Source organism: Mytilus galloprovincialis, chromosome 9 (genome assembly GCF_965363235.1).
Source record: "Mytilus galloprovincialis chromosome 9, xbMytGall1.hap1.1, whole genome shotgun sequence".
Lineage (NCBI taxonomy): Eukaryota > Metazoa > Mollusca > Bivalvia > Mytilida > Mytilidae > Mytilus > Mytilus galloprovincialis.
In genome coordinates this window covers 77,818,058-77,838,546 of record NC_134846.1, presented here as the reverse complement: position 1 = coordinate 77,838,546, position 20,489 = coordinate 77,818,058, and the positions used below count along the sequence as shown (strand labels likewise).

The 20,489-nt window shown below is 30.6% G+C and overlaps 1 protein-coding gene across 9 annotated transcripts in view; it reads right to left on the bottom strand.

Annotated features, from left to right (window-relative positions):
* Positions 1-758: 758 nt before the first annotated feature.
* Positions 759-20,489, bottom strand: part of LOC143046023 (G protein-activated inward rectifier potassium channel 3-like) — an 87,300-nt gene continuing 67,569 nt past the window's right edge. For 6 of the 9 annotated variants that reach the window (XM_076218966.1, XM_076218967.1, XM_076218969.1 and 3 more), the window contains 2 exons: positions 5,377-6,924; positions 759-4,596 (listed from right to left, as the gene is read on the bottom strand). In XM_076218966.1, coding sequence (XP_076075081.1) covers positions 5,392-6,924 — 1,533 coding nt within the window. In that variant the 3' untranslated portion in view covers positions 759-4,596; positions 5,377-5,391. Of the gene's footprint in view, positions 4,597-5,376; positions 6,925-9,379; positions 9,462-14,641; positions 14,850-20,489 lie in introns of those variants that run through there. The other 3 variants (XM_076218974.1, XM_076218973.1, XM_076218968.1) reach the window with 3 other exon arrangements.

The following is a 20,489-nucleotide window of genomic DNA, read 5'->3' as shown; positions in this document are numbered from 1 at the left end:
ACCCTGATTTTGTTTTTTGTCCATAGATTTATGAGTTTTGAACAGCGGTATACTACTGTTGCCTTTATTTGTATTGCTAACCATTGCTGTTTACGTTACTGTCCGTCAATGTTAGCTTTCAGCAATCATCATTTACATGTATGGCCAATAATTCTTAATACTGACGATTTCCATCATGTTGACATTTTTATAGACCATGTATTGCTTATGATTTTGTTGACTGCATATTTAATTCTATTTAGTATAGTGTTCAGGTTCATAAAAAAATACGCTAAATGGTTGTTTTCATTTCTGTATATGCTTTCAAGAAAATAGGCAAAGGGCAATTTTTCTTACAAGGAGTCAATTGATGAGTTCAGTCATCTTGTCATTTTAAATCTAGACATTCTTTTTAGCCTTGTCAATATAATTAAAAATATATAAGACAATTATTTGCATTTTACCCTTATGGTCTATATCTAGCCATGATTGTCGTGTTGGTTGACAGATGCAATCATCAGTCACAATTAAATTAAGATTCTCAAAAGATGATTGAGGATAACTTTGGTTCCCAAGGATTATAGAGGATAGATAAGCCTGGTTCTAAATAATGGTAGAGGATCAGTTTGGTTCCAATTAGATGAGTGGTTTAAGAGAGGTTTTTTTTTTTAATTTTACCGACACCAGAATTTAAGTATTTGCAAAGGACCAGTGAAGATGAAAAGTAGTTTCACCCATAAATCAGTCTTTTTGAAACATATTGGACAATAAATAACAAGTTTCTTTTGGTAAAAAATGATTTTATTTACTCAAAATAATATATAATATTAATGAAACTTAACACACAAATTATGCATGATAGTGAAAAGATGCAAAAATTAAATATGTAAATGGTAAAAATAGTAAACAGTATAAAATGTTCATAACTGTAGCAACATCATGTAGCACCATTCCCAAATCATCACAAAATGTTACATTCATACAGAAAAATGGTGTCATGATCAACACAATATAATGTATAAATTATGAATGATATGGACTGCCTACTAAATCATCTAAGGTTTTGTTTCTATCTATCTTATTCAACACTATTGAATGAAGTGCAATCTCGATTTTAAATATGTGCAATTTCAAATTTTATCTCAGACAAAAGTAATTCAATGGCCCCTGAATTCCAATTAACTATTTAGCATTGCGAACAAATTTTGATACAAAAAATGCCCCTTCTTCAAATACAATATTTAACCTCTGAGTTAAAAAAAAATCAATTGTTAATTTCTGAATTGAACTGCTGTTTCCAATTAAAACTAATATTTTTAATGAAAGACACAATTCAGCATCTCAATCAATATACATAGTTAATATCCTAATATGTTTAAGTAAATACATTTAATGACATTAAAGTAAACATGAATTCAACTAGAAGGATCTGCCGAACTACATACAAAGTGAAATTAAATATATCTGTCATTTTTATCACATAATGAGAGCCTTTTTATGTTCTCCTCTTTAAAATACCTCCTTTTTCCTATAAAAATAGTTGCTTTAATCTATGGGAAAAGGCTTAAAGAAGTTTTTCTCCAGTGAAATCAAATTATAAAAGACATTAGCTACAATGAAGGTATTATATAAATATTACTAAGAAAATAAATTGTCTTTCAACAATCTTTAGACAGTAATCCCGTTCTATTTACTTTTACAGTTAAAACAGGATTTATCTTGTGTCCACAAACTTCCATGCAAAGTTGCATTCAAATTGAAATTATGTGTCAAAACAGTATATTAATGAATAACTTTTTTATCTTCAGCTTGAAAAATGTGTTTCAAATTAGGGAATAAGTAACATCTATCAGTATTTTTGTTATGTTTCAAGATAACCCCTAAATAGTTTGCAAAATTTCACAGTGCTTGTATTTGAACATAATTACTAGACCATTATTAGAAACAGCTATATAAATATCAATATGCTACTATTATCACCCATCCTCCTGGTAATAACCTTTTCTGTTGACCTTTTTTTTGTATAATTCACTTGAAGATTCAAAGAGTGAGGTTGTCAAAACAATACCCGAAGTCTCAGTCATCCTTTTCTGAGACCTTAAAAATCCTCAACTAAGATCTCTCACACTTTTAGTGCAGACAATTTTCTAGTCCTACAATCTCTTTAAAATCTGTGTACCTTCAATAACTAAAACCTCCCTACCTTCTATAAGTAAATCTCTCTACCTTCTATAACTAAAATATTTTACATATCACATTTCATTCTGAGATTCATAGACAGACATTGAGATTCAGAACTTTTCATACAAGTATCAAACTCAGTAAAATTATGTACAAATTTCACATATTTAGCAAAATTTAACAATAAACCAAAAAGCTATACAGCAATTCAACCTTTGACATATGTAAAGGCAATGAACAATGAATAGGCAATTGATCACTTAGACCATAGTGACCTGTTGCTCCTTTAATTTACCCAATTCAGTTAAACAATCTTAAAGAACAATCTTGTGTGTCGACATACATGTACTTAAAGCTTACAATTTTATAAAATAAATCACCACCTTTTCCAGCCAGTTTTCAATATTTCAAATATGACTGGGGGTATTATTTTATATTTTCAACCAAAAATTTAATTACAAATTTACTAATATATGTCCCATATTTATAAAATGAACTATCAATTTTATACCAAGTAGTGGTTAAGGGGAAATAACTCTATAATCATTACAATACGCAGTTTTAGTCTTGATAAACAAGTGAATCCATTTACAGATGCTGTTTGTCATACAGATTGTGCAAAATAACAGCACACTTCATAAATTTGAAAATCTTTAATATACTAAATTCAATAAGTAGTTAACAAAGTTTTCAAATATATATAATTCATAAATAAATGTGTTTGTAAATTGTTATGCATACCTACTAAAAAAAACAAACAAGAATTTTCATTCCTGTTCTTTTTTTAAATCATTTATGTGTCTGACATATAAAACCTTGCATTATATTGAAAGGCATGAAAAATTAAATGTAAGCTATAGCTTCTCCTTAAAATTCCTTTCCACAAAGAAATGAATAACATGCAAATAGATGGTTTACAAACATGTCAACTAGCCTGGGTTGTATAATAACATTACATACCATTCATATCAAATCTGACATATTCATTTCAACCCTTTATAACATAAACAATATTTTATAGTGTTATTTAAAGAATGGTGTGACAGGTCTTATTTTATGTATCAATGAGGATATGAGACGTCTATAAAAAAAACCTCTAAATATCTGATGGTCTTGTAAACACTTTTTATGACCATTTTCAATGTGTATTTTTAAAAAATAAATAGTAGTTATAAGAACCAACTTTTTTCAGTATAGTGTTGCTTTAAAAAATTATCATACTTTCAATACTTTTTAGCAGGAATTACATTGTTGATGATTTAATTTATTTATTTTCACGGAACATTTAAAAATAAGTTTGGGATACATGTACTAACAGCATAAAACATTCAAATGAAATCATATCACAGCAATGCTATGTACAATGTGTAAATATGTCATATTACAATGTACAATGAGTTAATATGTCAACATATAGTAGGCCAATCATTTAACCACTTTAAATTTCAGGTCATTAAAATAAAATATTCAGTTTAAAATCATTTTAAATAATTGTGTTTCAGAACATTCATGCAACTCAATAATATGTATCTGCAATTTGGCTAAATAAAATTATATTTTAAAATCTATAAAGTATAGCTTGGTTATCTACCCCTTTCCAAAAACAAAAGGGCTTTTTCAATTAATTTTCTTAAAGGCTTCAGATTTGCTTTATTTTGAAGAATATAATCAAATATAAGCTTTATTGATATGATCTCTTTTAACTTTTGGAATTTAATTATCTTCATTGCTTTTCTCTTTAGTAGTATTAGCCGAAAGAAGAGACAAAGTAATGGATATTAGCCCCATCAGCTTCAAACTTTAACAATTGTTATCCAATACAGTTTTCCTATTCTGTGAGTTACAAATATAAAAAGTATACAGAAGCCTTGGATGATTTGCAACAGACAAATAATATGTAATGAACAGCCTGAGATTATGTAGTCTTGTTTGTACTGAGGTAGAACTGACCATCAGTAAATGTCTTTATTGTAATATCAGTAATCATTATAGCCTTGGCAAATATTACTTTTTATTTGGGGGAAAGGGACTATAAAAGTAACCTTTGTATGGTCAGTAGTTTGAACTAATTTGCCTATTGTAATTTATGAGGCTGTAATAATATACCCTGGTAATGATATTTAAAGAATTCAGATCATTTTTATTTTATATTGAAAATTTTTTTTTATTTTATATTGAAAAAAAGACCTGTGTATAGCCAACAAAATTGTTGAGGCTGTAAAGGTTCAACATTAACACTGAAATACTAATACTGACGAAAAAGAAATGATGACAAAAGTCTTCCATCAAAATTTGTACAATAATTTACAGTTAAAAAAATCACTAGTAATATAATACAAATTACAATTAAAAAGGTTTTGTTCTGGAAAATCACAAACAACTGACAACTGTTTAAAAATTTTCAGCAACCCTGGAATGATGTTCTGTTTTGGATGTCTGAAAAGAAAAAAAGAAATATTGGATTACCTCCCTTTAGATGTAAAACATATTTAAAAGTATACATCACAATACTAACTTAGAATGCTACTTAGTTCAATAGTCAGTAATATCAATGATCAGGACATAGAAAAATAATTGATGGTTTCCCCTAACCCAACCGGGTCATTTCTTTACATCCAAGTCATTTAATTTTCTGTAAAAAAAAAAAAAAAAAAAATTAAAAAAAATGGTTTTTTTTTGTGTTTTTTTTAAAATGATTAATGCATGTACCCTAACTCAGAAGTAAAGATTTAAAATTCTTTTTAAAGAATGTTTGTTTAAATTAAAAAAAAATTTTGACTCACTTTCAGGTTCATAGAAAAATAAAACTTTCATTTTAAAAGTAGACTTTTCTCTACTTTATGAATTATTCTCTATAGGAACTCATTGTCCAACTGAGATATAATATCAAACTTATGAAAATAGATGACAAAAGTTGTATGACTGTTTAACATCCAGTGGTAAATTTAATGTATACATGTAGAGTTTGTACTCGAAGACTTTTAAATGTTAATACAACAGGAATATAAACTCTGCTTTGTACTTAACCAATATACTGAGCCACATTTTTAATGTGCTAGTTCACAGACTGAAGGAAGATATTATAAATGTAATCTTTTTGCCACTTTAAAATATTTATGTAGTAGAACACTTTCTGATTGATAATAGGTGCAATAAGTTGCCCTGGTATTTGTTTACTAATCAGACCACTTGACTTTCATACCTAATATAACATACCTAATGTATAATGTTTCATAATAATGTTTCTGATTCATTGGTTTGTCGACTTTGAACAGAACTTTCTTGTGAAATCAAATCATCTTCATCATAATCAAAGTCAGTTTGTGCATAACCATGTCTTTTTATCACATAGGGACTTGGAAACTTATCATGTTTTGTTGATCCCACAGAGGTCACCTCTTCATCATCATCAATGGCCAGATTCTGATGACCTCTATCACTCATTTCTGATAATTCCTTTGCACTATACTGTGGAGTGTCCATTGGCAAGGTATTGTGAAATCTTGAAAAGTCTATTTGATATTGACCATTCTCCTTTTGAAAGGTTACTAATCTTTCAAACCTATGTCCCCATAAAATTTCTCCAGGGAGATAAGAACTCCTTGCTTGTGTTGTCATTCCAGTAGATTCCACAATCCCCTCGAGTATTACAATAAGCTCAAACTGTTCTCTATGTAAATCCTCTGGGGCCATCTCCCAAAAAGGACTTTGTTCATTGATTTTATGGACAAGAATAACTGGCCATACAAGAAAGAGTCGGTCTCTCCCCTCATCATATCCTAAATCAACATCAAACTGGTATAATGGTAAAACTTCACCTTCTTTAGTTATTTTTCTTTTTATCACAACTGCTCTGACATGAGCTTCAACTAAATGAGATTTTCTCATATCACCGACACGTATCAATAAACAAAGATCTCCATCTTGTTTGCATATACAAGCATTTTTACTAAACATTAATGTTTCAGCACGCTTTTTAGGCCGTGATAGTTTAGCGAAAACAATTCCTGTCATCATTGCCTGACAAATAACACCGAAACACGATTGAATCATCATGACTGTAATGGCTTCTGGACATTCTTCTGTTGTGTGACGAGCACCATATCCAATAGTATGTTGGGTTTCTATAGAGAACAGTAATGCAGACGTAAATGAATACATTTCCTTGACACAAGGTTTCCAGTTTTTATTGCTACTGTTTTCTAAATCCCCATGTGAAAAACTTATAAGCCACCATATGACAGCAAACATTAACCAACTAAGTATGAAAGCTAGAGCAAACAACAGCAAGTTATATCTCCATTTAATGTCGACTAGCGTTGTGAAAATATCAGCTAAATATCGCCGTCTACGTTTTCTTATATTTGTTTGTGTAATATTTACTTCACCATTTTTGTAAACAAGTCTTCGACGCATTCGTTTAGAATAATGACGATCAGCCCTCCTATGAATCACTGGGCCTGGTTTTTGTGGCAAGCTCTGAGCCATAAACTCTGTAAATGATTCCTGAGAGCCTATTTTTGTCTCCATGTTTTCATTTTCCATCATATCAGCATCATCTGAAGTAGACGGTAGCCGCCCGTTAGGTGGCCCCTCTGCAAAAGGAGTATCCATGATCACGGTTTCAATCAACTTAAGAATGCTGGCCAAAGCCTTAGCTATGCCAAAATCTTCTTTTCTTGTAATTTGATCCACTTTGATAGGTATCCACACACTTCGGTTGTGGAACGGGGTTACAGCAGGGTGGGAGAAGGAACATATAAGCTGAAAAAAGAAAAAAAAGTCAATTAAAATACATGAAATTCATGAAAATTCATTTAGGTAATACCATACAAAATTATTGATTTTGCATATACAAATATAAACTGCAGTATTAAAAGTGCACCATTAAAATTCTCTTGACTAATTTACATATTAGTATACAATCTTATGACAATGACACTCACTTAATCTTATGGAAAATTTCCAAAGTATCACACTTAAATTCTCTGCACGACAACCGTTCTTTCCCTAATAATTGATAGCATGAAGATGCTTAACTATTTTAAAATCTCAAGCTGATTGTATAATATTTGTTTTGTAATCATTTCGCAATAGCTTGTAGGTGTTTGAAAACAGCATCTCGTACATCATGAGTAGCAATTTAATGGATACAACAGTTATGTGGATAAACTGAAATGCAGTTTAAAGCTTCATATTTATTGGGATGAAATACTTCATTAGAATATAACAACTTCATAACTAACTAGCCTTAGGATGCAATATCTAATGTTTTCCAAATTGGATTTACTTTACCAGTGTCAGTGCAATTATATCAATATTGATAAATTATGGAGACACTGAGAATCAGAATTGCACAATTATAAAAGCATAACTTGACACACTTAAATTTCAGGTCTACGCCATGCAAAACTTGAATAGTAAAAGAAGTTAAAGTATTGAACTTGGGTCAAAAATAATGAAAAATTTATGTGTTAAATTTGGGTCCAGGTCTAATGAAACATGTCAGAAGAAGCTGTACTTCTGTTAATTAATACATATACAAATTGTGTCAGCGGATCAAGTATTATTTTAAGGTACAGAAAGGTGCTGTTGACTGATTTATCACTGAAAACGTCTGGACTACCAATAGTTCTACTCAAGGACAAAAGCATCTCTCATATGATATGTATATCAAGGAGAACCCCATTCCTATCCAAGATAAGTCCCTTGACAAGTGACATAATTTCATTCATCTAGGAATTCTGCTCACAATTCCTTAGATCTGTTTATCACTGCAGAACTTAACCAGAATGACAAGCAGTTAGTCATACTACCTCAACATTTGTAGGCTAAAGGAACTTTAATTTTGGTTTTCAAATTTAGACATCATAGTTGATCATAGTTATAAGGTTTCTTGGTTTTTATAAATAACAATTTCAAGCCAGTGAATAAAAATCTAGACCTTGTGTACAATGGTAAAACGTTCTATAATATAAACTATACAATGGTAAAACGTTCTACAATATAAACTATAACTTTTTGCAAAGATTTTTAAATACTTTAAAATATATTGAACAGATTTTCCAAATGACTAGGAATGAGTGTGAATTTAAATTTCAATATCTGTATCTAGATCTGAAGACATGACAATTTCTATTAGTCTCAAGTATACCTTTGGCAATATGACATTAATATTCCATTGTTTCAAATGGATTCTGGTTAACCAAACAAATATTACATTTCCATAGGTTCAAGATAGCACTTCTTTTTGGAAATCAGTTAATGAGGGTGATCAATGCCTTATTGAGGTTTTCAAACACTTTGTATTAAGGTTTTCAAACACGTCCCCCCCCCCCCCCCCCCAATATATATATATTATATCAATATGGCTATTTAACAGGAAATGTTAATACAAACAGTTATAGTCATGGAGGACTATAGAACAAAGAACATAGAATACATAGTCTTGACAGGTTTAATGACTTGATGACCATTCAAATATTCTGGGACAGATTACAACAAACACAGGGAGATTTTTAACATCAGAATTGAGTAAAATACTACTCAGAGATAAACAATTAAACTATTTCATCCTATAGATATAGAAAGATGTGGTATGAGTGCCAATGAGACAACTCTCCATCCAAGTAACAATTTATAAAAGTAAACCATTTAAGGTCAAGATAGCCTTCAAAACAGAGCCTTGGCTCACACTGAACAGCAAGCTATAAAAGGTCCCAAAAATTAATAGCATAAAAAGATTATGGTAAGCATAAAATCAACAGTATTCATGAGAAGAAAATCAACCTTTTTGGTTGTTTAGAGGTACGTGACCGAAATGATAGTTACATTCCCTCTTTTTCCCATCCTTGTCCTCAGGGGGGTTAAATCCCAATTTAAAATTTCAAAACAATCATTTAGCTAAAAAGTCATTATAACATTAATGAAATAACCAATCCCATGACAATCTGTCAGGATGGGCAAGGTTAAACATCGTGGTCGATAATGATAACAGGAAAAAACAGACACTATTTAACTATGATAACAGTTATTATCTGGTTTTGAAACACATATTTTTTTTTACTGATAAAATTTTAAATCACCATTTAATTACTACCTATACCCCCAGGGATCCCTCTGGAAGTTTATTACAAATGGTGGTAAGATTTGAATTTGTTTAATTTGAAACACTATATTTCTTACTCCCTTTAATACATATAATTCATCAATTACTAACCCTATAAAAAATCATATAATGTCCAAAACTAGTCCATTGATCGATTGATTGTTGGTTGCTTAATGTCCAGTGGCAAATATTTCATGCATGTTCAGGACAAGAACAAGTTTGCTCCCCCCCCCCCCCCCCCCCCCCCACAAAAAAAAAAATAAAATCCTTGCCTACCTACCCAACCCTACAAGGCATGGCTAGACAACATCAAACAAGGATTTGGTTAACTGTGGCTTTAGTATATCATTAGTTATTGCCCTTATGAAGCATCTATTTAGTATACCAATGGTAATTGCCCTCTAAGAAAATAACTAGTATATTAATGGTTATTATCTTTATGAACCACGTAACCTGTATACCAAATTTTATTTAATGAATGGCTATTATTTAATTTGATTTTATTGAACCATAAAACTAATTTTTGACTCTTCACATTGAATAATCCGCGAAGCGAAGCGGATTATGTAAAATGTGAAGAGTCAAAAATTAGTTTTATGATTCAATAAAATCAAAATAAATTATTGCCATTCATTATGAATAAATTTCTATCAAAAATAAGGCTCAAAGAACTTTTTATATTATTTATATCAACAATAACAACGTACACACATGTTGGCGTATGAATACACAACGTCAGAGTGGGCGTGTCGCCATCAAAATTGACAACATTGAAAATAAAACTAATAATTTTAACCAATCAGAAGACAGTAAAAACACCAAATTTATTTATTGCCTTTAAGAAGCAAGTAATAAGTATACCAATGGTTATTGCCCTTTTGAAGCCTATTTTGAATTGTCAGTTTGAGTTATTAGAAACCAAAATCTATTGTCCTCATGAACCAAATAATGTTATAAGTCGGTGTATTATAGACAATAATATTGTCCTATTAAAGTTGTTTGTGAATCAGATAATTAGTATACTAGGTAACCAAAAAATAAAATTCTTTAACATCCTCATAAAATAGGTTAATTTTGGGTATAACAGGTAACCAGTATACTTAGGTCTCTTTTATCTCTGTGAATCAGGCTAATGGTATAATTTTTGTTTGCTTACTGTCCAGTGGCAAATATTCTATGCTTATTTAGGAAACAACTTATTAAACCATCAATCAACAAAGCAACAAATTTACAAAGATGGTGGTTCTTTGAAAACCATGAGAGTAATATATCATATTATTTTAGGTCTTCTAATAGTACAAATTTGTGTATGGGCCTTATAATGGTAGAACCTGGTGAATACAACACAGATCATATCCATATGAACAAGGTAAACAATCAGAGAATAGATCAGTGTCCTAATGAATTCAGTAAATATCAGAATACAGATCCTTTCCTTATGAACCAGGTAAATATCAGATTGCAGATCCTGTCCATATGAATCAGGTATATATCAGAGTACATATCATGTCCTTATGAACCAGGTAAATATCAGAATACAGATCCTGTCCTTATGAACCAGGTAAATATCAGATTACAGATCCTGTTCTTATGAACTAGGTAAATATCAGATAACAGATCATGTCCATATGAACCAGGTAAATATCAGATAACTGATCTTGTCCATATGAACCAGGTAAATATCAGATTACAGAGTCTGTCCTTATGAACCAGGTAAATATCAGAGTACAGATCTTGTTTTATGAACCAGGTAAATATCAGAGTACAGATCCTGTTCTTATGAACCAGAAAAATATCAGAGTACAGATTCTGTCCTTATGAACCAGGTATATATCAGAGTACAGATCCTGTTCTTATGAACCAGGTAAATATCAGATTACAGATCCTTTCCTTATGAACCAGGTAAATATCAGAATACAGATCCTGTCCATATGAATCAGGTATATATCAGAGTACATATCATGTCCATATGAACCAGGTAAATATCGATCAGATTACAGAGTCTGTCCTTATGAACCAGGTAAATATCAAAGTACAGATCCTGTTTTTATGAACCAGGTAAATAACAGAGTACAGATCCTGTTCTTATGAACCAGGTAAATATCAGAGTACAGATCCTGTTTTTATGAACCAGGTAAATAACAGAGTACAGATCCTGTTCTTATGAACAAGGTAAATATCAGAGTTGAGATCCTGTCCTTAAGAAACGGATAAATGTCAGAGAACAGATCCTGTCATTATGAATCAGGTAATTATCAGAGTTCAGATCCCGACCTTATGAACCAGGTAAATATCAGAGTTCAGATCCCGACCTTATGAATCAGGTAAATATCAGAGTTCAGATCCTGACCTTATGAACCAGGTAAATATCAGATTTTCTAATCAACCAACATCAAACATCATTTAACTGGATCAACATTATATTAGTCTCTAAAGGGTAGTAATTTGCTTTGGGATTCAGTGATAATTATTAATAATTATAGCATATAGAAAGCAAACATTGTGACAAAAAAAATACAACTATATAGTTGTTTACTCTTTTTTCTTCTCTTGTTTAGTTAGACATGTTTTTTAGTTAATCATATTTAACCCATTAATTGCAAATTTTATAAAGGAAGTGATCAATCATCAGACAGTTCATATTTTACACTATGCCTTTAATAATTACAATTTCTTTCAGTACAAATCAACAATTAACAATAATCAAGATATAATCAGCCCTGTGATGAATGGAGTTACACTGGGTAAATCTTTATTTACCACATTGGCACATAAAAATATCATTTGATTAAAAGCATAACTTCCTAGGTTGTACGAAAAAGTTCAAGGGTATGAGTCAAAAAGGAATAGAAAACTTCACTTTTTACTCAAGAGATTAGCACTGAATAACATGTAAACATGTATTTTAACCCCAACAAGTTGGTAGTAACTAAAAATAGCAATTTTTAATCAAATTTCATAATTTGTTACTCCTACATCAAAGATAAAATATTTATAAAATAAATAACAATTCTGAAGTAGTGAAAAGCATGAAATTGTCTCCTTTCTTCTCTTTATTAACATAGTTAATTCCTACTACAAAATATGCATTAAACTTTTGTGTAGAAATTGTTATCACTATCATCATTGTTTGATATCATACTAATGATACTTGTAGTTCTCCTTATTTACTTATCTAATGAACATCAGTTGATCAATATAGACAAGGACCGTGGGCTGATCATTATATTGTATTATCAAGTCATCAATATAAAAGCAGATAATTTTGAAAAAGATTTAAATATTTTTCAATATAAAATGGCTTCGAAATCATAATTTTAGTCATAAATATTAAATTTTTTTTTATTTTACTCTCAATAGAATAGATTAGACCAAATGCCTGAACTGTTTGAGAAGTGTTTTTATGTTTTTTGCATATAACTCTGTACACACACCAGAAATCTTGTTTTAAACTTGTTTGTAAGTTATACTTAAATATTAAAAATTTCCATGTAGTTTCCTATTTGTCGTTGAAGAGTCCCTGTATCATCAATACGATTCACAGAATCTTTGTAAAACTAAACCCTGTTGTTATGTTTGAAAACAGTTTTTAATTTTTTTTTGCCACATACTGCAATATTATCTCCCCTTTAACATGTACGACCTGCATTATATCCCTCTAAGCACCTCCTCAGTAAGTGTTCTGCAAAGGTGTTAATTTTCAAAAATATTCAACCAAATGTTTAGTTGGACTTATGTTTGAAAACAGTTTTTAATTTTTTTTGCCACATACAGCAATATTATCTCCCCTTTAACATGTAGGACCTGCATTATATTACTCTAAGCACCTCCTCAGGAAGTGTTCTGCAAAGGTGTCAATTTTCAAAAATATTCAACCAAATGTTTAGTTGGACTTATGCCTTGACAGAAAGAGACAGACATTTGGACAGGACTATTTCATAATTAAACCCAAAACACTAAAGTTTGCAGGGGTTTTAAAAACTGTTCTTGAAATTCACCTGAATGGTTGTTTTTTTTTTATATATAAATGATACAATGCAGAATGAACATTAAATCAATAAAAAACTTAAACAAATAAAAATAAAATTATCGGGTGGGAGGTTGAGATGTGTGAGTGAAATGGTAGGGGGTGAGGATTATTATGGTTATCAATTTCATGCAGCATTATCATCTGGATTTTTTTTACAAAAAATTGCCCACGCATCAGGTGTATGGACACCTCCTAGGTTGATAAATGTTAACAACACAAGAATATGTTTTGTACAAACAGACAAAGCTCTTTCTTAGTGATTTCTTCTGCAAACATATGTATTTAAACATAGTGAAATGTCAACCTTATATTATCCCTGAGTAGGTGTTCTACACAAAGAAATAAATCTATAGTCTGTAACACTAAGGCGTACAACTGGTGACAGCTGGTATATGGAAAATAAGTCAGCAGATGTAATATGGAGAAGAAAAAAAATATTCATAAAATTCTCATTAAGTTTTGGAAATTATCAAAAATTTCATTTGTACCATAATAACTTAAAACATATTTTCTTACAAAAAAAAACCAAATTTTATAGTCACACTTAACTGATCTTTTTTATTTTATTTTTCAGTTGACTGCAGCTCAAAGGGTATATGTATGGTTAAACTTTTAAAATCAATTAGCCCACTGAAATCTTTAACTCTAATAACATTTAATGTTTGCAAAAAAAGAATTATGTGTTACATTCAAATTAATTTATATTTGGTCAATAACTAATAAATAGACTGTGTGCTTCCCATCCAGATCAAATCACAGATAGGTACTGCCTCTCCACTAAGCTTGCACCATAAACCCAGTAAGAGCAAAGTCTGGTCATTAAGTAATGAAATAATGTAAAACTAGATGTGTCAAAGCGACACGAATGGCCCCGTCCCAATATCTGAAAGCGTTCAGAAAAAAAGTCTGTATAACTGTGATTTTCAACAATTTATCAAAGTCCAAAGCCCCTAATTTCAGCAAAAATTAGTGGAAACCAGATTGCATTAAAATAGATCATAGATTCAAATTGCTAGGTTGGGCAGAATGTTTCTTATACAATACTATATCACAAACATTTAAATATTTAAAATTTTGTTCAGCCTGGCCAAAATTGTTTCCATTACCGCAAATGCACATGACTTGTAATAGAATGCATGCATTTTGATTTTCATATTTTAATAAGATAAAGGAATAATAATTAACACATGTCTTTAAGTAAGCTGGTTAGTGCTATTTTCCTTAGCTCTGAGAGTGATAGAACTCTGAGCAAATGTTTGCATATGTATTTACTTAAACTTCCGTATCAACGCAAATTAAATATTTACATGTTTACTTCAAAAGACAACTTATAATATACTCACTATGCATTATGCAGATTAACATCTTTTTAAAATTCAGCAGAACAACATGATGAAGTTCTCAATCACAACATACAATTTGATACCGCCTGTCCTTCACATTTATTTAACCCACATAAAAGAATTTTTATTTACCTTCCACAACCTATTATAAAATCATTTAAATCTAAATATGTACTGGTTTAATACACATAAAAAACAGGAACTGAGTAAAATCGTAGTGAATTATTATTGATCTGAATAAACATGTCTTACCATGTGATTACCAAATATTATCCCCCCTTTCCTGATCCTAATCCCTTTTGATATGTAATTAACAGAAAGTAACAGTATATGTAATTAGTCTATTACTGAAAAGTTTATTTAACCTGACACCACTATAGTAGCTTCAGAATTAACTAAGGATTTATATGATAGTTGTATACATGTTTTCAATCAGTTTTTAAGAAGATTTCAAATCTTTACAAAATTTAAGCTACATATACATCATTCATATTTATAAATACCATACATATAACAATAACAACAATACATAATTTCAAGTGGGTTACACAATAACAATAATACATAATTTCAAGAGGGTTACACAATAACAATAATACTTAATTTCAAGAGGGTTACACAGATTGTGATACAACTTCTCTTCCCTGATGACCCCAAATAAGAACATATATGAAATGTATACATGAACATGGCATACGATTGTGGGAAAAAAAGTATAATATTTATAATCTTCATCTGTACTACAAGATTTTGTTTATTGAAGAAAGCATTAGATTAGACATTATTTTTGAGACAAATATATGTAAAAAAAAAATGTGATAGTTTATCATGCAGTTTAATTGCTTAAATAATATATTTTAGTGGGTTGAAGAATAATGTTGAGGATACTTGATGTCATGTATTTGCCAAAGTTTCCACTCAAGTATATTATATGTACCTTGTTGAAAATTTAAATTCATGGTTTGCCTCATCCACAAAAAATGGAACGATGTACCCAACAAATAATAATGAATCCCCAATAAGGACTGATATCATTACAGTAGATATCTTTTGTAATTATCAGATTCTGTTTAAAGCCTCTAACTTTTACAACCCGTACAGAAATTGCTAACAAAAGCACATAAGTTTCACATGTGAAGCACACGAGATGCAAGTAAGAATTGTATGCAAATCAGGTTGCTCATATGTGCAGTTTGGTAGTTCATATGTGTCTACAAAAATCTAACATAATGCTCACATGTGCAATTCAAACCTCAGGTGAGTTTTTATCATCCATGTTAGTTTTATGTTAGTTTTGTACTTTGAAAAGTTTTTCCATTCTTCTAACCATTCAAAACTAACCTACATCATTGCTCATATGAGCTTTTTCAAAATGACATGCCCAGTCATGTACTTCCTGTAAATTCAAATTCATGAAAAGCATGCAATAAATGGAGGTAGATGGATATGGAAAATGTTAAGTCCTATATTGTGCTATTTGAAGAAAGGCATTGTTGAAATCTGATAAAACCAGTGTGGCTGTGGTTAATTATTTGTAAGTTATATCATTTCTATTTCATTATTTTCATTTTTGTGTCAGATTTTGAAATATATTACAATTCTAAGTCCTTTATGGGAATATATATCCAGGTTGCTTCAAAATAAGTACTACATGTATAAAGATTTTTCCTTTTAAAACTTTTTGAAATACAGTACTTATTAATCAAAGACATTCATTGTGTACTAAACTTGCAAGTCCCTCTATTAGTTTTATAATGTCAGTATCAGTCAGAATTGGTAGCTACGACGTAACCATACAGATACAGAATGTATATGTTATGTTTTTAGTCATGATCATGATTATTGTTTAAATAAAAAAAGAAAGAAAATCATATGAAAATCATAATTAACTGACAATAATTAAAGAATAACTCTTTTAACATGATGTATCAGTTATTTTATTTTCAACTGAATTATTTAAGATTTTCATTTAAATTTATAAAAATATTCCTTTTTTAAAGCAGCCATTTTGTTTTGGTCAACTATAATATTCACATGTGCAATATGTGAGCAACTGCTCATATGAGCAATCTAATAAAATGCACATGTGAAACAAAAGCCTATATGAGCAGTTGCACGTGAGGTTTTTAGCATGCAAATTAGGTTAGTTTCATATGTGCAATTTTTTTGCTCACAAAATGCTCACCTAATTTGCATGTTAAAAAACTTGTGTGCAATCATGTTAGTTTCTAACGTGAGCATCTTATGTGCAACTTATGTGCAACATGTTAGCACTTTTTGGTAAGGGAACTACTGAATACTATACAACAATAAGTAATTAGAGATATAATATAACCATTATTGAACAATTTTCTGCAGTCTAGATTTAGAAATTTCTTAATTTTCAATAGTTGATGAAGCCCAGAGCAAAATCAATTTGGTTTGTCAAGGTAAGGGGAAGGAAAATTTAAATGGCTAAGAGACATGTAGTAGCAAGGGGAAACAAAACTGGGTCAATCTCCATACTTAATTAGGTAAACACAAAAATACCTATTATTTAAATGTTGGAGATCCTATTCCATATTTGGGTGTTTACAAATAACGTAATATATATATTTTAAGCAGGTATGTTGTGCAGGTATGTTGTGCAGGCATTGTCGCTATACATCACATTATATGAATAACTTATTAATTTAAATTCATTGAAAATAGATTGATTGTTTGGTTAATGCTTTATGCTGCATCAGCACAAAAATAAATATAGAAATAGATGCTCAATAGAACATGTGTTGCTCACCTAATTAAAGGTGCCAAAAAGTTTTTGTTTTACTCCTGAATACTACATATGTACTAGAGAAGCAGTAAATACAACCTTCAATCTTTTATGGTAATATTCTTTACAAAGCACAAACATGTCAGTATTCACCTCAAAAGCTAACAAAACCTTTAAACAGACTTATTACGAAGGGATATAGTTACGAAACTGTTGTCAGGTCATTAAAGATTGCATCTTTTGGCTTTAATATTGATTCACTTATAGGGTCTTTGCATCAGAATCAAACACATTTATTCTAAAACCAGTTGTTGGCATGACACGGGTTATGTTCTTCTCATATATTTCATAATGGTATTATACTAAACCCCTAACAGGAGGGATTGTTTCCTGATATTCAAATGATGAAGACATAATCTTTCAATCAGTTTAATTGAGGGATGGAGCTCACATGTCAGTAACTGCTAGTAATCTGTTGTTATATATGTATTATTATCAATTTGTTTATTTCTTTTTTGTTTCATATTCTGACATCTGACTCGGACTTCTTTTAAACTGAGTTTTGTTGTGTGTTTGTTTTATCTGCATTGGCTAGAGGTATAGGGGAGGGTTAAGATCTCAAAAAACATGTTTAACCCGCCACAATTTTGCACCTGTCCCAAGTCAGGAGCCTCTGGCCTTTGTTATATTCTTGTATGATTTTTAATTTTAGTTTCTTGTGTATTATTCGGAGTTTAGTATGACGTTTATTATCACTGAATAAGTATACATATTTGTTTAGGGGCAAGCTGAAGGACGCCTACACTGTAGACCCATGAGTGGCCTTCGGCTGTTGTCTGGTCTATGATCAGTTTGTTGTTGGTTTGACACATTCCCAGCTATTTCCATTCTCAATTGTTTCAAGTCTGTGGTCGACCAAGCTGACCATGGAACCAAGGACCTTGCACACTGGAGGTGAGCATGCTTCCACAAGATCACTAAGGCAGTTGAATGTAATTGACACCAGGGCAACATGCCCTAAGGAATTGTAAATATTTTTATTTTTTTATTTCTGTGAAGGCGTAGTATGGATGATAACAAAAACCACTAATGTTACAATAGATTTTTTATCTTCATATTTTTAGCACATTACATTGGATAATATGATCTAATATTGGACAACTACAATCAGATTACAATGCATAAACATAATAAAAGTTGTGAAAATGTTATTGGATCAATAAAATCACAATGATCCAACAATTTAGTCTTATCTGTAATTAAACAGAAACTGTCTGGTCACTTTGATGTAATGTCATTGATTTTGACGCCAATCACTGTACTATTGTACCAATACCAATTATAGGTTCTGCTGAGCTAACAATACTGTTTTACAAAACAGGAAATAAAACTGATGATTTGTTAATCAACGCTAGAAACGAAGGACTTCCATAGAATGTAATTTCATATCTTAGAGTTTTTCTCTCCTTCACATACCAATAGTAAGACTTTTTATAAGTGTGATCAGAAGAATTCAAAATATCTATGGTCATAAGTGATTACATTCCACCTTATGTTGTCAACATATATTTGTCCCAACTTACAAAAGAGCCCCACAGATTCTATACCCTTTAAGTTGTAAGGAACAAATACTGTGGACACTTAAATAAGATTGCTGATCAAATGACATAACTCACAGTCATGACAACTAATAGCATGGATCAGTGAACTATCAAATGAGGTCATGGTCAGATAAACAATGTCAAACTCAAACATCAAGTAATAACATGGATCAGTGAACATTAATGTCAGAAACACATATCAAATGATTCTATGTCAGAAACATATAAATATCCTCAAATTATTCTGTACACCAAAAAATTCGACATGCTTCTGTTAATCATTGAGAAAACTGGCCTAATCACTTTAACTGAACCATCACAATCAGGTCATGGACAATTGAACCCTATCAGAGAGACACCTTACAATACAATGAACCCTGGTTTGGATGGATCAAATATAGAAAACCTATAACTTCTAATAAATAAGAACTTTACAGTATATATGAACCATGAGATGAGATCAAAGTCAATTCATGTTAACCCGTTATGACAATATTTACACCTTCCAACAGTTGTATAGACAAAATATGGTTGACCTGTAAACAAAGTAACTGAAAAGTTCACATCATAATTGAGGTTAGGAACAACTTACAAACGCCAGTTGGAAACTTAAGACCAGACCATAAGGCATCTGTTTACAAGATATGGGTTAATCTGCTCCGCTCACTTCTCATATGTATATACATTTTTAGCTTTTTTCCCACTTTAATAGCATGTTTAGAATAAGTCACAATTTCATATTATTGAAATGTTAATATTTTTTCACATGCAAGATGTTTCCAGAGTAACAGAAATATACTTGGTACCAATTTACAGTGAAAAAAAAACTCTCTATGGAACATGACAAATACTCAGAACTGGTCCCAAATCTATTGTTTATTTACTTTTTACATCAATGATGTTTATGAAGATTACTTTTCTATAAGACACAATCAAGTCATCATAACTATTATGAACATGTTTTTGGTTTAATAGATAAGAAAACAAATGTTCTATTTGAGTGAAAAGTTTAATAAAGGTTTAGGTAGTGAATACATGTTATATAATTAAAAAAAAATGTAAGTGCAAAGTGGCAAAAAAAGACCAGGAAATCCTAAATATGAATATTTTCATTTGCCTGACAATGTAACAGAGTCATGAAGCGGACTGACATCCACAAAGTGCATAAAAAAAATTCTTAGTGCAAAGGGCGATCACTCTGGAAATTGTCACCTGACCAGTATGCCCTAGGTACTACATGTATTTGGCATATTTTCACGGAAGGATCTTTACAAAGTACTTATTTTCAAGAATATATCTGATGAAAAGAGCTTAACCATTATGTCAGATTGTCCACAAGTATATCAAATTGTATCGAATTTGATAAACTCAAGGGGCATAATTTGAGAAATACTCTAATGGTGAAGAAAAATCTTATTGCTGTTGTGTTGAATAGTTATCATAATGATAAGTTTTCAAATTCTGGACCTAATTGGATAAAAAAACTTATGACAGA